This window comes from Astatotilapia calliptera, chromosome 20 (genome assembly GCF_964374335.1).
Source record: "Astatotilapia calliptera chromosome 20, fAstCal68.1, whole genome shotgun sequence".
NCBI classification, from domain to species: domain Eukaryota; kingdom Metazoa; phylum Chordata; class Actinopteri; order Cichliformes; family Cichlidae; genus Astatotilapia; species Astatotilapia calliptera.
In genome coordinates this window covers 19,975,297-19,989,157 of record NC_137441.1, presented here as the reverse complement: position 1 = coordinate 19,989,157, position 13,861 = coordinate 19,975,297, and the positions used below count along the sequence as shown (strand labels likewise).

The window sequence follows — 13,861 nt, the reverse complement described above, 5'->3', positions numbered from 1 at the left end:
CAGACATTTCCACGTGTTATGTGTTACATCCAATACTACAGAGAAGCTCTGATGTTGGAGAGCAGCGTGTGTACATACTGCTGAGTAAAGACACGCAGAGACCTTTTTTTATTCACCGTCTTTGTCACTCATGTTTATGTGTACAGACAAACATACATTCTGAGTCCACGAACCCACACGCTTGTCAAAAAGCAGAAGAGATGCTTGGCTGTGAAGGAGTGTTTGTAAATGTAACTGTTGCAGACTGGGCCTGAGTGACCGACACTCACCTCTGATTCCCTTGGACCGAGTGCGAGTTCGCTTATCGTCACCCTCTACGCTCATCTGTGAAGAAAAGGAGAAAGCACGAGCAGAGAGAGCAAAGAAGAGGAGAAGGAGAGGGGGAAAGAAACCATCAGAGGTCATTTCTCAATGCTCTCACTATTTTCCACCACACATCTACAGCTAATTGCACTTGTCTTCCTTCAAAACAACGACTATAGTAACCCACGCTCAGGAAGTTCCCATTAAAACACACCAAAGGTAGCTCTGACACAAAGAGATGATCATATCTTTAATTCTCCTTTGCTCGCCCAACCTCACTCACTTAGTATACTTTAAAAACCTTATAACCCACTAGAGCCAACATCAGTCTCGTTTAGGCTACTATAAGGGCAGCATGGTTTAGAAAGAAAAAACAAACTTGGTTGTTCAAGCTACTTTTTAGCTCCCTCCCCACCCTCACCCCTCACACACCTCTTATCACTCCCCCTGTAATTTCCTGCATCTGAGTGGTCCTCATGATTGTAGTCTGTAGAGAGGCAACAGGCGGTGAACGCAGAGGGGCCATGGCCCCTGTAAGCAAAGGGACTGACAATCATAACTATGCTGAATATAATAATAATAAAGCAAAAACACACAGGCAGCCAGAAAGCCACTGTAATAACCCTTTTAAGAAGAGGACTTGTATGTGTGTGTGTGTGTGTGTGTGTGTGTGTGTGTGTGTGTGTGTGTGTGTGTGTGTGTGTGTGTGCTGGGTCTGCCACTAACTCCTGGCTCAGCTTTTAAGGCACAAAGGAGCAGGTGTTAACCCTGCTACCTCACACACACACACTGACCACACCTCCTCAGCATTACCTCTCCACACTGAACACTGCTCCCAATGCACTCTAAAGCTATCAGATGCTTTTTAGACACAATGGAGCCATTAGCTTTGATTACTGGACTCTGGGTAGATTTTTTTTTTTTAATCGCAGGTCTACCCCTTTTTCTGTCTCACTCTTCCTCCATCCTATGCTCGTCTACCACCCTTTTATCCCCCCGGTTGCCTGTACTCCCCTCTTCATGCCCAGCCACTTAGCTGCTTTGTTGCTTCTCTATAGTCAAGTTGGCAGAGCCACAGTGGGATTCAAACACGGGGTCCCTGTTTCTTGTAGTCTTTTTCTCCTCCTCTCTCTATTTGGCAATGTCCCTTTCCTGCTAAAAGACTACTTATGAAAAGAAGGAGGGAAAGAGGGATGAGAGGAGGATGAAACACGCTGTTGTTGTTTTTGTTAAGGGCTTTTCTTTCCCCCTGTCTCCCGAAGAGGGTGCACTTCATTCATTAATGTTTAGTGTTTGGCCGGAGGTACAGGTGCAGGCACAGGCCCCTCCCTTCCTCTGCGAGCATCCACTGCCTTGCCTTGCCCTATGCTCCTCTCTCTCTCTCTCTCTCTCCCTCTCGCTCCCTCACACACACACATGCACGCACACACACACACACACACACACACACACACACACACAGACTGTCTCTTGCCACTCTGGCTTCAGCTCTTTTGATCAAGCGCTTAGTGTAGAAGTCATGCAACAAGCACCAGCTTTGTGCCCTGCCTGAAGGGAGCAGTTGACTCCTTCTGTGCTCCACTCTCAGTGCTGTGTGGGAAGAGGAGCGGATGAGTGTGCAGTAATGACTTCTCGGTCATGTGTGTATGCTCTTTTAGCCTACACAAGTGCGTGCCTGCCTGCATATAGCTCAAATCCATTTCCTTACACTCAATTGTCTGCACTTGTTAGAATGGAAGCGCAGACATGGAATATAAGAAATAGATTTGCAAGCTTCCTGTACTTCATGTGCATGTTTTGGAGTTGTTGTTTTTGGGGGGTTTTCCTCCTTCTCATTCTGTCTCAAAGAGAATACTGTTCATCTAACCCCACTAGATTTAGAAAAAATGTGGAATGGCTTGTCTAATTTGAAATATTAAGCACAAATTAATATTATCAATAGCAATGAATGTCAAATATTAAAACAGCTAAACAGCTAAACAGCATGTGCTGAGAAAATGCAATAACCAGGTGAGCCCTCAAGCTTAAACATTAAAAACTTTAGCTCAGTATTTTAAATAAAAAAGTAAAAGTAATAGATAAGTGAATCTGAAAATGAATGTAAATATTAGGTAGAAGTAATGGCTAAAGAGATAAAACAGCTAAAAGTTAAGACATATAGTACGATACCTCAAAGAGAAAAGTGGTGGAGCAGAAATATATTTTGCTTATAATAACCAGCTTGTATACTTGTATGAACACAACTTTTTCTTGTTGGTATTTTAGATTTTATTACTGATACAGCATATAACCTTGTAATATTAACACCCATACCTATAATTTAATTAAATGGCTTTCCCAAAGCCCCAACTGTCAAACTAAAATAGTTTATTTATCCACACCCAAGTTTGCTAACATACATGACAAGAAATTGATTTGGCTTGAAAATTGACTGAAAAGATTAATCAGTCATCAAAACAGCTGCAGACTCCTTTTCCTTTGAACAACAAGGCTAATTGAAAAATCAATTCCTCGTTTCAGCTCTTATTGCTACTTTTACTTAACCAATATGATATGATTACTTTTTCTACCGGTGAAGCAGAGTGGCCAGACAGTTTGCAAGGCAGCAATTTGGAGAAAAAATAGAAGACATGAAACACAAAAAGAGCTTTCTAATAAATGTTTAACCTCTAAATCAATTTAGATTTTCACAGTTACAAAAGGTAAAGTTATATTTAAATGTGATTAAGAGATTTAGTAGATGCATCAAAGAATCAAAGGCTAACATATGAAAACAGATCTATGTGATCTATGTTTTATGTGACTGGGTTTTATTGGAAAGGAAAGAAGATGTCTGTGAAGATGCGATACAGAATATGTGCATATGAGACTGAACTACACATTCCTCCTTCATGAAAAGATGATATACTATTCTCTTACCCCTGTAGTTCTCCCCCCTCTTTCCTTTCCCTCCTCCCTATATTGATAGGCATTGGATGAATCAAAACCTGGACTGAAAAGGGCTCCCATTGCTTTCATGTTTGTGTAACCATAGCTACGCACATTTAAATAGGTAAGCACATCTGAGCTCTCCCCTCTTTCCTGTCCTTTTTCTCAATTCCAGCTCATTAAATTTGTATGAACACAAAGTCACTGCAAATGAATCCAGATGCAGCCAGGCAAGCATTCACCTGATTTTTATAATCATTTTCAAAAGGTCCTTTTTAAAGGTATGTTCAAAACTTGTCCTTTACCTTGCTTTCTTTTAATTAGACTCCTTGAACATTGCACCTATGTAGGTGGACCTACACAGTACCAGTAATGTCTTATGCACAACAGAGAAAGGCAGAGAATGAAAAAGAAGGAGATAGTGTTTCAGGCTGTGAGTGTGCGGCAATATGCGCGCGTGTGCGATGTGGGGTTTAACTAGTATGAAATGATGAAATGTGGCAGCAGAAGAAGGAGAAAAGAAGAGGTGGAGGAAGAGGAGGAGGAAGGCTCTTCCCTACAGGCTGTGTTATACATTATCAATTATGTCCTTCTTTGTGTGCAGGAGGACCTCAGCTCAGCTCTGCATTCTGACAGCTCTATGTAAATGGCTGGCTGGGGGCAATGACTTCAGAGAGAAGGTCATCCTCTGTCCCCTGGTGCACATAAATGACTCTTTTATTCATTTTCAGGTTTACAAGAGTAGATGAGGAAAGGAGGGGGTTAAGGTGGGGGGTTGCGACACAGGGAGAGGAGTTGGAGAAAAGCATTTGCAACTGACAGAGAAGACTGACATCTCCAAAAATCACCTGAAGCTGCCAATTAGAGGCGGGCCTACAGTTCCCTCTGCATGGCCTCCATGTTGGACCGTCGCACGTCGAGCCCCTTGACAGCTCCACTTTAATGATTCAGGGAGGAAGGAGCACGCGAGAAGACTGAGCATGTCTGACTGCATAATGGGTCAGCTGCTGTCAAAGGTTTGCCATTTACAGTGTGAGTCATCCTCGAATGATTTCAAGGTTTGTAACTAAACATCTTTTCGGTGCTAATGCTCAGTCTGTTTCATCTATCTCTACTGCAAGTCAAAAAAGACAATAAGAAGGTATCATAAGTGGCAGAGGCCTCTTCACGTGATGTAGTGTTTGAAAGCAGCACATCTCTCTTCTCCTCCTCTCTGTCACTCCTTCAGTAGCAGAAACCAAATCAATAAAAGTCATCACTTTAGATGAACCCTAGCCATCAGGGGGGAAGCAAAACTACTTTTACTGGGCCCAGGGGGAAACAACCCCCGCTCCTCTCTCCTTCAAACTCTCTTCCATCTCGTTCCATCTAATTGTCGCTCTCATTTGCAGTGCAAAGAAAAAACTAAAAGTTGGTCTTAATGATGAAAGTAGAATTCTTAGAATTATGACATTTTCTAGGTATTTCCCCTCAAAGACTAAAACCCAGTTAAGGTAAAAATTATTTCAAAAGCATCTTTTTCAAAAGAGCTTCCAAAGCAGAAAATTAGTAGAAGCACAAAAAGGGGCTTTAAAGAGACTCGGGAGTTTTTCAAAAGGACAAAACGGCAGCAAGACAAAGTGCTGAGCAGCAGGGGCACCTGGGGTCAAAGCAAATGCAATATCAGTGACTAATGTCCCCTATAACTGATAACATGATCTTATTGAAGGCTTGTGTCAGCATTTCATAAGAAGAACATTATGCCAACAGTCAAACATGGTGGTGGTAGTATGATGCTGTGAGGCTGTTTTGCTGATTCAGAACCGCTGTGATTTACCATAATTGATAGAACCATGAATTCTGCTCTCTACCAGAAAATTCTAAAGTCTGCCCTGAAGCTCAAGTACACCTGACTTATGCAGTAGAACAACAATCCAAAATACACAGCAAGTCCACCTCTGAATGGCTAAAAAAAAAAGGTTAAGAGGTGGTCAAGTCAAGGTCTGGCCTTAAATCCAATTGAGATGCCTTGGCATCAAAGAAGAGCACTCCAAAATTTCTCCACAGTGGAGTGAAAGACAATTGCCAGTTAGCGCAGATGCTTGAGTGCAGTTTTTGCTGTCAAGGGTGGCCCAACCAGTTATTAGGTTTAGGGGGCAATCGCTTTTCCACACAGCACCAGGAAGGTTTGGATAGCTTCCTTCCATTAATAAATGAAATCGGGATATAAAAACTGCGATTTGAATAAGAAATCGGGAAGGGGGCTCTGTGCAAAATAAGCAATTAATAGCAACAGTTTTGCTTCACGTGTGGGTCTGTGCTTTTCAGTCACACAGATAGATGCTGCTTTCAAACCAGGCTTTCTAGCTAATAACTTCAACCTCTCGTCCAAATTCATTTACCTCTGGCTCCAGGAAACTACGACAGCAGGTCCAAAACCCATCAGTGATGTCACAGTGGCTATCAGTTTCAAAATGTAAACGTTTTAGTCCCTTCCTTGTTCAGAGTTGCTTTGAGAATGGGAGTCCTTGCCGGAATTTATTTGGGCTGTGTCTGAAAATCTCAGAGAGGACTGTCAGACTGTTGTTTTCAGAATGGAGAAACCTCCTTGAAAGGATGGCAAAGCAGGTCAGAAGTTTTAGACACGGCAGAGCAGGTTAAAGAGAAGAAAAGAGGTGTTGGTGGAAGGGAGCATTTTTCTCCTCTGCTGATAAGGCAGAATATCATGCACTTAAAAAAAGTATGAGCAGCTCAAGGACATCCTTTTGAGTTTCTTTTTTTATTGTGTTTCAATAGGAAAAAAAACCCTGTGAAGTGAACTCAGCAGTAGCAGGAAAACGCTGAGCTGTGCCACGCTGAGCTTAACTAAGCTGAGTGGGGCCGAGGCAAAAGATGGGCAGGGCCAAGCGGGAGATTTGATGTGCTGTTTGATTCATGTTTTTTCTGTCCTGCATGGCTGTCTAAAATACCCTGCACCCTAAGACACACACACACACATACATATACACAGCCTGCTTTATTGCCCTCTGCTCCATCTGCCTCCACCCTTTTTGACTTTCCCCTGCTGAGTTGGGGATTGGAGGGAAATGCTCAGGAAGCAGAATCAGATTGGAAAGGGGTGTGGTGGCGAGTGATGAAGCGGGTGGGGATGTACAAGGGGGCTGTGTTGTCACTCACCATGATTGGTCGACGGCTCTGCAGTCTCTGGGAGGCCTGACACCGGCTGCTGGTCCTCTCGCCTCGTGTCCACCGCTGGTTTACCAGCTCACCCCGAAACTCATTTTCTGTTGGTAGAAAAGGAAGAAACAAGAGCAAGAGGTGGGGCAAGAGAAAGGGATGGGTTAGGAGAGGGGACAGATTTGGGAGAAAGAAAAAGAAGGGAAAAAGAGAGAGAGTTGTCATGTGAAATCATCAGCGCCAGTAGATGGGCAGTGTGTGGTTAGAGGAAGAGAGAAGAGGGTGGGGGTTTTACTTTGAGGGAATGCTGGGGCACTCAAGCGTGCTGCAGACGATCCTTTATTAACTAAAAGACAAGTATGTATGCATCTCGTGGGCGCACGCGCACACACACACACACACACACACACCGAGGCACAGTTAAGTGCCCCAGCTGGGATCCCTGTCAGTCTACTATTAGAATCAATCAAATTTGTGCATTTTTATCAAGTTTTTCAGGGAGCGTATATATGAAGAAATGGGGTGGTGGTAGTGGTGATGGTGGTGGTGCTGGGGAGCAATGTCAGGGGAGAGAGGTTGAAGAATGGCTAGCATATAATGAATCGCACATAAATCAAACCGCTCTTCTTCCTCCCCCCCTCACTCTTTTTTCATCAAGGTAATAGCTCTTCAGTTTATCTTTGTGATGACGGCCTGAGACAAACACAGTATTACAAATCCCTTTGTGCTCATAGTGATGCCAGTGCAGGTGTTAAATACAAAACAGAGACGTAGTTTCAAGATCAGGTGGGGAAATAAAGTGTAGATTTTTCTTTTTTCTGGGAGTGCTCAAGGCTGAACTTTGCAACTCGTGTCGCTTCAGCTCTGTCTCTTTCTCCCACTCGGTTTTCAAGCACTGCTGAGCTGGTACAGTGAAATCTGATCCTTTCTGAGATACACACATATATTTATGTGTATATATATATATATATCAGAACACTCTGAAAGAGAAAGCGTCCTTCAGCTTAGACTGACTGTATGACCAGGCATTTGGGCCACTCTGTTGAAAATGTAAATGGAAGCTGCAGTGGTGCTTGAGAGCAATCATGCCCAGAACTCAGAATTTGTGGTGGGAATTCAAGATAGAATGTTTTTAAATAACTAATGCAGCTCTTACAAATAACCTCCAGCAGTCTTCTGAGGCAACAAAACCTAAAGCTCTCTGAACAAATCCTCGGCCTTTATTGACTGCATCCCTACCTTTTCATTTCTCTTAAGTTTTTTTATTCTTTATTTCCATGCTTGACTGTCCTGTGCGTGAACCCGTGAGTGAGAGTGGCGCACTAAAAGCAGTGAGAGCAATGGTGGACGAGACAACAAAAGGCTGTGTGTCCGCATCCAAGGGGTCCTGAAGCAGACCCCTTGAACACCCCCTCCCCTTTCCCAACACACACACACACACCCTGACACACCAAAGCTCAGCCATTTACAAAATGCTTGTTTATCAACTTTCACCACCACCCCACCCCAGAGTGAAAAAGTGATTACAGCAGCAATACTTTAGGTCTGCATCTCTATCTCTGTCTCAGCTATCTCCACACAAACACATACACACACAAGTAGGCAAACTCCCATGCCTATTTTGCTTCCTCTCTGGTCTTTCTCCCTCCTTTTAAAGTGAAGTGAAGTGAGCATCCATCCTGTATTGTTAGTTTTGGGGACAAGGAGCTGAGAGCCCTTCCTAAATGCCAAACATATAACAGCACTCTATTAGGACACATAGCCTGGGGCCGTGTGTCAGCAGCCCCCCGTTCACTCTGCTTAGTCTTGACCTCGTGCTGCACACACACACACACACACACACACAGAGAGAGAGAGAGAGAGAGAGAGAGAGAGAGAGAGAGAGAGAGAGAGAGAGAGAGAGAGAGAGAGAGAGAAAATACAGCTGGAACCAAAGCTGAAGCGATTCATCACAGAAAGAGGTGTCAGAATTAACCCTTCTTTGGCATCTTGTGTTAAATTTAGAACAAAAAAAAGGAAATTAGAAAACTGATTTGAACCTCGCGTGCTCAGGATCTGCTCTCTCTGATTCTTTGATCACATGCTGCTCTTTCTCCATCTAAAAGACTCACAGCTCATTATTTTACAGCAAAAGTTGGAGGAGTATGAGACAATTAGCCATTCACCGGGGACGTTTGGTTAATCAGAAGTGAGACGGTAGGTGGGAGTGAATGCAAAATGAATGGGTTTTTTTGTTATTGAGGGGCAGATTTGCCAGTTATCTGCACACAAAGAAAATAAATGATAAGAATCAATACCTGATCCAAAAAAGAAAACCTTTTACCTGAAAACAAAGTTTAGGCTGAAGTAATACCATTACAGGACTACGGCTTACTGTACTGGGACAATAGAGCAAAGAGGTCTAAATCCATAGTTAGATTAAATACCAGGGTGAACTGTCTGTAACAGCATTAGTGTGTGTACAGCGCTGGGGCCAGCTGTACACCCCTGGCCCCCTGTTAAGCAGGATTTAGAGACAACTTAGTGTGATTACAGCGAGCTGAGCAGACGGGAGCGAGAAATCAAAAGTTGTGCACCGGCGGGGTGGTTTCATGTTACTCTGTTGGTTTCTTTGTGTCAAAGCACAAAAGAAAGGAGAGTTTCCAGATTATGAGGCAGGTGTGAAAAGCAAATTTGTGATTTAAAGATCCTAGCTTGAAGGGCAAATTAAACAGGAAAGGTGACTAAAAGAGGGGCAGCTTGCAAGATGCTACTATCAGTTTAGTGATGGGGATTGGATGGAAAGGCAACAGCACCATGGCAACCAGCTTTTAGGAGGGGGGAGCTCCCCTGAGGGTCACCTTGACCTCTGAGAAAATGACACAAACCGCTGCTTCTAAGACTAAACTGAGCCGCACACCTGAAAATCTGTACCTCTCCGTTTTCCAAACACTTCTCCAAGTTGCGTTCCTCTCTCGAAGAATCTGTGCACTTTTGTCTTGCTTTTTTAATTAATTTTCACTTTTCTTTTTTATTTATTTCCCATTTCAATGCAGGCATGAAATTCATTATTTCCAGCCTTTCAGTTGAAATGCTTCCTCTCTACTGAAAGCCAGGGCCAACCCTGACCTTTGCTTGTATTGCTTAGATTTCTGATAGGCTTTGAATGACAAGGGTGCAATTTGGCCCCAGCTGCTCCTCCAGTGCGTTTATTGCGCTCCCTCCTCCGGCACCTGCTGTCCTCACCATCGCCTATTCAACCCTTCATAAATAGCGAGGTTTCCTCCTATCACAGTAACTACAAACACACACACACACACACACACACACACACACACACACACACACACACACACACACAGGAGCAGGTCATATCAGAGGCTGCTACACGCACCTCTATAAGCTGCTGTAGCAGCATAAGGCACCAATAACCTAATTCGGTAATCCCCCTCCAAAACTAGGCTACATTTCACTGGAAACGTAAACAGAAGAAAAACAATAGGTGTTTTATCTTTTCTGCCTAGGATGCGTTACATGTGTGGCTCGGTATTTATTCTACATTAAGCCAAACAATAGGCCTGCGGATGCTTTTTCCATGCATTTAAATGAGCTTTAACCAACTCCAGTGGAAGATTGTAAAAACTATTTTAAAGCCGCAGATATTTAAAAGCAGCGGAGACATTCTGCCGTTTAAAGTCCGCGTTTCCAACGGCGAAAACCAGGAAGCAAAGTAACGCCGAAAGCTTTCCTGACGGGCAGCTCAAGTTTCTCCCACTCTCTTCTGAGGTTACTACTGCTACAGTGGAGTGGGGAGAAACTTAAAGAGCGGGTGACATAACACTCTGTGTATCACCATCATCGGCAGCCCCATCTCTTTCCTCCATCTTAGGACGCGGGTGCTTTGACAAGCCGCGAGGCGCACACATCACGCGGCCATCTAAGCAAGGCAAGAAGGTGGGGTGAGCAAGAGAAGGGAGTGGGGGGTGTGAGGGATAAAAAACAAGAAAAAAAAACAACAACAGCACAGACGCACGGGCTCGCTTTCTGCACCGTGCCACAGTCCGAAAAGATCCAGTGAAACGTGCCACTCGAGGCTCCCCTCCCCGGCGTCTATTTTCAGTGCGCTTCTGAGGACTTTTTTTTTCATCTGCGCACTACTAAAGGCGGCTGACATTTGAAGAGAGCATCTCTGTTTTTTGCTGCAGAGGATCAAATGGTCAACCCCTCCCTCCATCCTTCCCTTTGCCTTTCTCTCTTTCTCGCAATCACACTCACTCCATCCATCCATCTGTCCACACACAAACACACGCAGGACTCCTGCTGCTCTACCTTTCTAATAATACAAACTCTGCACACATATCTCAATTTACTAGAAAGGGTGGGACGTGGTACAGTAAACGAGCAAATTTATTCCTGGAGACAGGAAGGTGAAACTAGAGGACGGAGCAGAGGATGGAGCATCGTACTGAGTGTGTCTTCTTCAAGCCCCACACTCTGATGATGAACTATTCGACACGGGCAGAGTGGCAGAGAAGTGCACGCATCAACTGAGGTTCCGAGAAAGCGCCATAGTTGGTTTATTCCCACTTATTACACGGCGCCGGTGTAAACACACGCAGCATGGAAGGGGCTAAAATATAGCTTCATCTCCATCCTGAGCGGAAAATACTAATAGCAGCTGACAACGTAAATAAATGGAAAAAAGAAGAAAAAAAATCAGGTCAAACTGTGGGGAGATCGCAGCTGTGGGTAAGTTTTAATCCACACCGGGGAATTAGGAAATATAAAAATGTGACATCAACACTAAACCGGTGCTAAATCGCGCTGTGGGGGGATGCTTTTAAATATCACACAGTCAAAGTCACGCACAAAGGCTGGGTAATTCCAGATGAATCATCACAGATCTAAACACTCAAAACATTTCTGATTACCTGTATCCGATAATATTTCCTCTGTGGTTTCGGCGCCGCGTTCTCGCTCTCTTTTTAGAGTTGCAGGCCAAGTAGTTTTCTTTAAAGAGGCACGATATCCCGAGTAAAAGCTCTATGTGTTTGTTTTTTTCTTGTAAAAAGCAATCGTCTATCCCGTTCTAAACGTCCAGATGTGATAAATAAGAAGAGCGAGCTGAAGGTTGCACCGGCCTCTCTTGCGCAGCGCATCGGCGCACGGCTCCGTATCCGGGCGTTAAGATGTTACTTGTTTGTAAGCAAAAAACATGGCTTCATTTGCCTTTGTCAGCGAGGAGGGGAGAAAAAACGTAATATTGACTTACCTTTCCCTCATGAGCCATTGTACCACCCCCTCCCTCCACCCTTCCCTTCCTCCCTCCATCCATCCCATCCCCTCTCAACTCCCCACCCGCCCCTTTCAACTCCTCCCTCCGCCCTTTGCCATGACATCACGGAAGCTGTAGTAAAACCTCCAGCATCAGATGGGCAGGGCTTGAAGTCCCCTCTTACTACACACTAACTCAATGGGCATATGTGCACACACACACACACACACACACACACACACACACACACACACACACACACACACCCCTCCCTGACTTTCGTCCTTCCTCTCTCCTAAGCATGTCTCAAGCCAGCGAAACGTACAACTTTAAACCAGATTTGACTCTAACTGCGCGCCATTTCCCACATATGAAAATAAAGTTTCCATTTCCCCAAACATCCCATAAACACCATTATCAGCGTGTAATCGTTGGTGAAGCATCTCTACGCCTCTGGGCTCCAACACAATATTAGACACCAGAATTAGCTCATGTTTTATACATTTCACCCGCTGACAAGTTCTTGATGTCCCCCAAAAGCATTACTGTAATCCTTCACCACCCCCAACGCACCCCGGAAAGTGGTACCGTCCAATAATTCATTCAGGGGGACTTTTTTTTTTTTTTTTTTTTAGTCGAGGACCGTGAATTGATGTAGTAGCAGAGTCTGGATATGCGCGCAGCGCTGACAGCATCTGATAACTCCTCCGTATGGGAAGAAGGGGGTGGGGGTTAACGACATATAGGCAAAGAGGGAGATTATATGTCTCCCCCGAGCATAAAAAATATTTATGCTCAGGGGAGGCGACGAAAGGACTGAAGTGTGATATCGGTTTGAATAAAAAGAGAAGCAGGAGTTTACTAAGACAACTAATCACTCTCACTTCCTGATCTGCTCATCGTTTTTAGGCTGACCGCCGCAGCTCCGAACAACAAACAGCCGGTCTTAACAGAGCAACTTGGAGTCACTCCCAAATGTTGCTCACATCATGCTTTTTGCTTTGCCGTTTTGAAACCATTAGTGGAAATGACAACCATTCATTACAAGCCATTTGAGAATAGTCCCCACAAATGCCATCCTTTATCTGCTGTCTCCACGCCGCGCACGTAGGGAATATTCAAAAAGCCCAACCTTCAGCTTTCAGAAATTCTATTAAATTCTTATCTCTTTGCAGCAGGCTCTTTTTGTGAAATCCCATTGTTATGCATTGGAGCTGAAATCAATCACCGGCCGTGCACGCCGCCATCAGTATGATTTCAGACAGTGGTGTGCAGAAAGAGACACGCAGAGAGAGAGAATGGATTCACAACAACGCCATCGACAACCCAATAAACAAAAGAGAGGGGGGATAGGAAATATCCCGGGCCATGATCCAGCACAGGGTGGACCGGTGTCGCAAAGTTGAGGCCTGTAGGTCAGGTGTGAACTAGAGACACACGGAGGTTTTCTGGCGGTAAAAGAGAAGAGAGAAAAGGCCTCAAATCTCAAATCACAATCGCTCGCTGCATCAGCACTGCGGACAGCTCCAAAGTGCTGCTCCAGAGATTCTGTGCGTGTTCAGAACCGTGGACAGCTCTGGCAAACAATATCTACTACAGCTCATTGTTGAGGCAACAAAAGCGTTTGTCTGCCCACTGTTGACACTAACTATCTGCCATCAGCTAACTTTAATGGCATCAAACAAAGGTTCTATTTTTAAAATGATAATATTTCACCTTTAAAATAGGCAATATTTGCTCCATTTGTCCCAATCATTGATAACGTTGCTTCAAACTTGTCAGTTTTTCATATTTTATTTTAAAAGGTAAATCTTATGGTTTCAAGTAAAATCATTTTACACTAATAATATGAATGCTTACATGTAAACTTCAATACTGTTGAACACACTGTCACAAGAGTACCAAGTGGGTGGGTTTTTGTTGTTGTTGTTTTTTTACTGTTGTGGCTTTTATTTTGAAGGATAAAACTTGAACCATATTTGCCTTCGTTATAAACTAATACAGACAAAACGGAATGCCAAATCTATGAAAAATGAATATCCAAAACTAATGTTTATTCCATTTAAAGGTCTAAAAACTTTATCATATCACCACTGCATTTTATTTATTTTTTGAACGGAAACATTGACAAAATAAAGTACAATCATTTCATCCTTAATATAAACTGAAATAAACAAAGCAGAATGCAGCTTTTATAAGTCCAAGCTCTGAAAATTAAAC

The 13,861-nt window shown here is 43.7% G+C and overlaps 1 protein-coding gene across 12 annotated transcripts in view; it reads right to left on the bottom strand.

The window, feature by feature from the left end:
- myt1b (myelin transcription factor 1b) overlaps window positions 1-13,861 on the bottom strand; it is a 146,545-nt gene that overhangs the window by 30,070 nt on the left and 102,614 nt on the right. For 10 of the 12 annotated variants that reach the window (XM_080294571.1, XM_080294576.1, XM_080294577.1 and 7 more), the window contains 2 exons: window positions 6,388-6,494; window positions 270-324 (listed from right to left, as the gene is read on the bottom strand). In XM_080294571.1, the coding sequence (XP_080150697.1) occupies window positions 270-324; window positions 6,388-6,494 (162 nt within the window). Of the gene's footprint in view, window positions 1-269; window positions 325-6,387; window positions 6,495-11,297; window positions 11,629-13,861 lie in introns of those variants that run through there. The other 2 variants (XM_026153448.2, XM_080294579.1) reach the window with 2 other exon arrangements.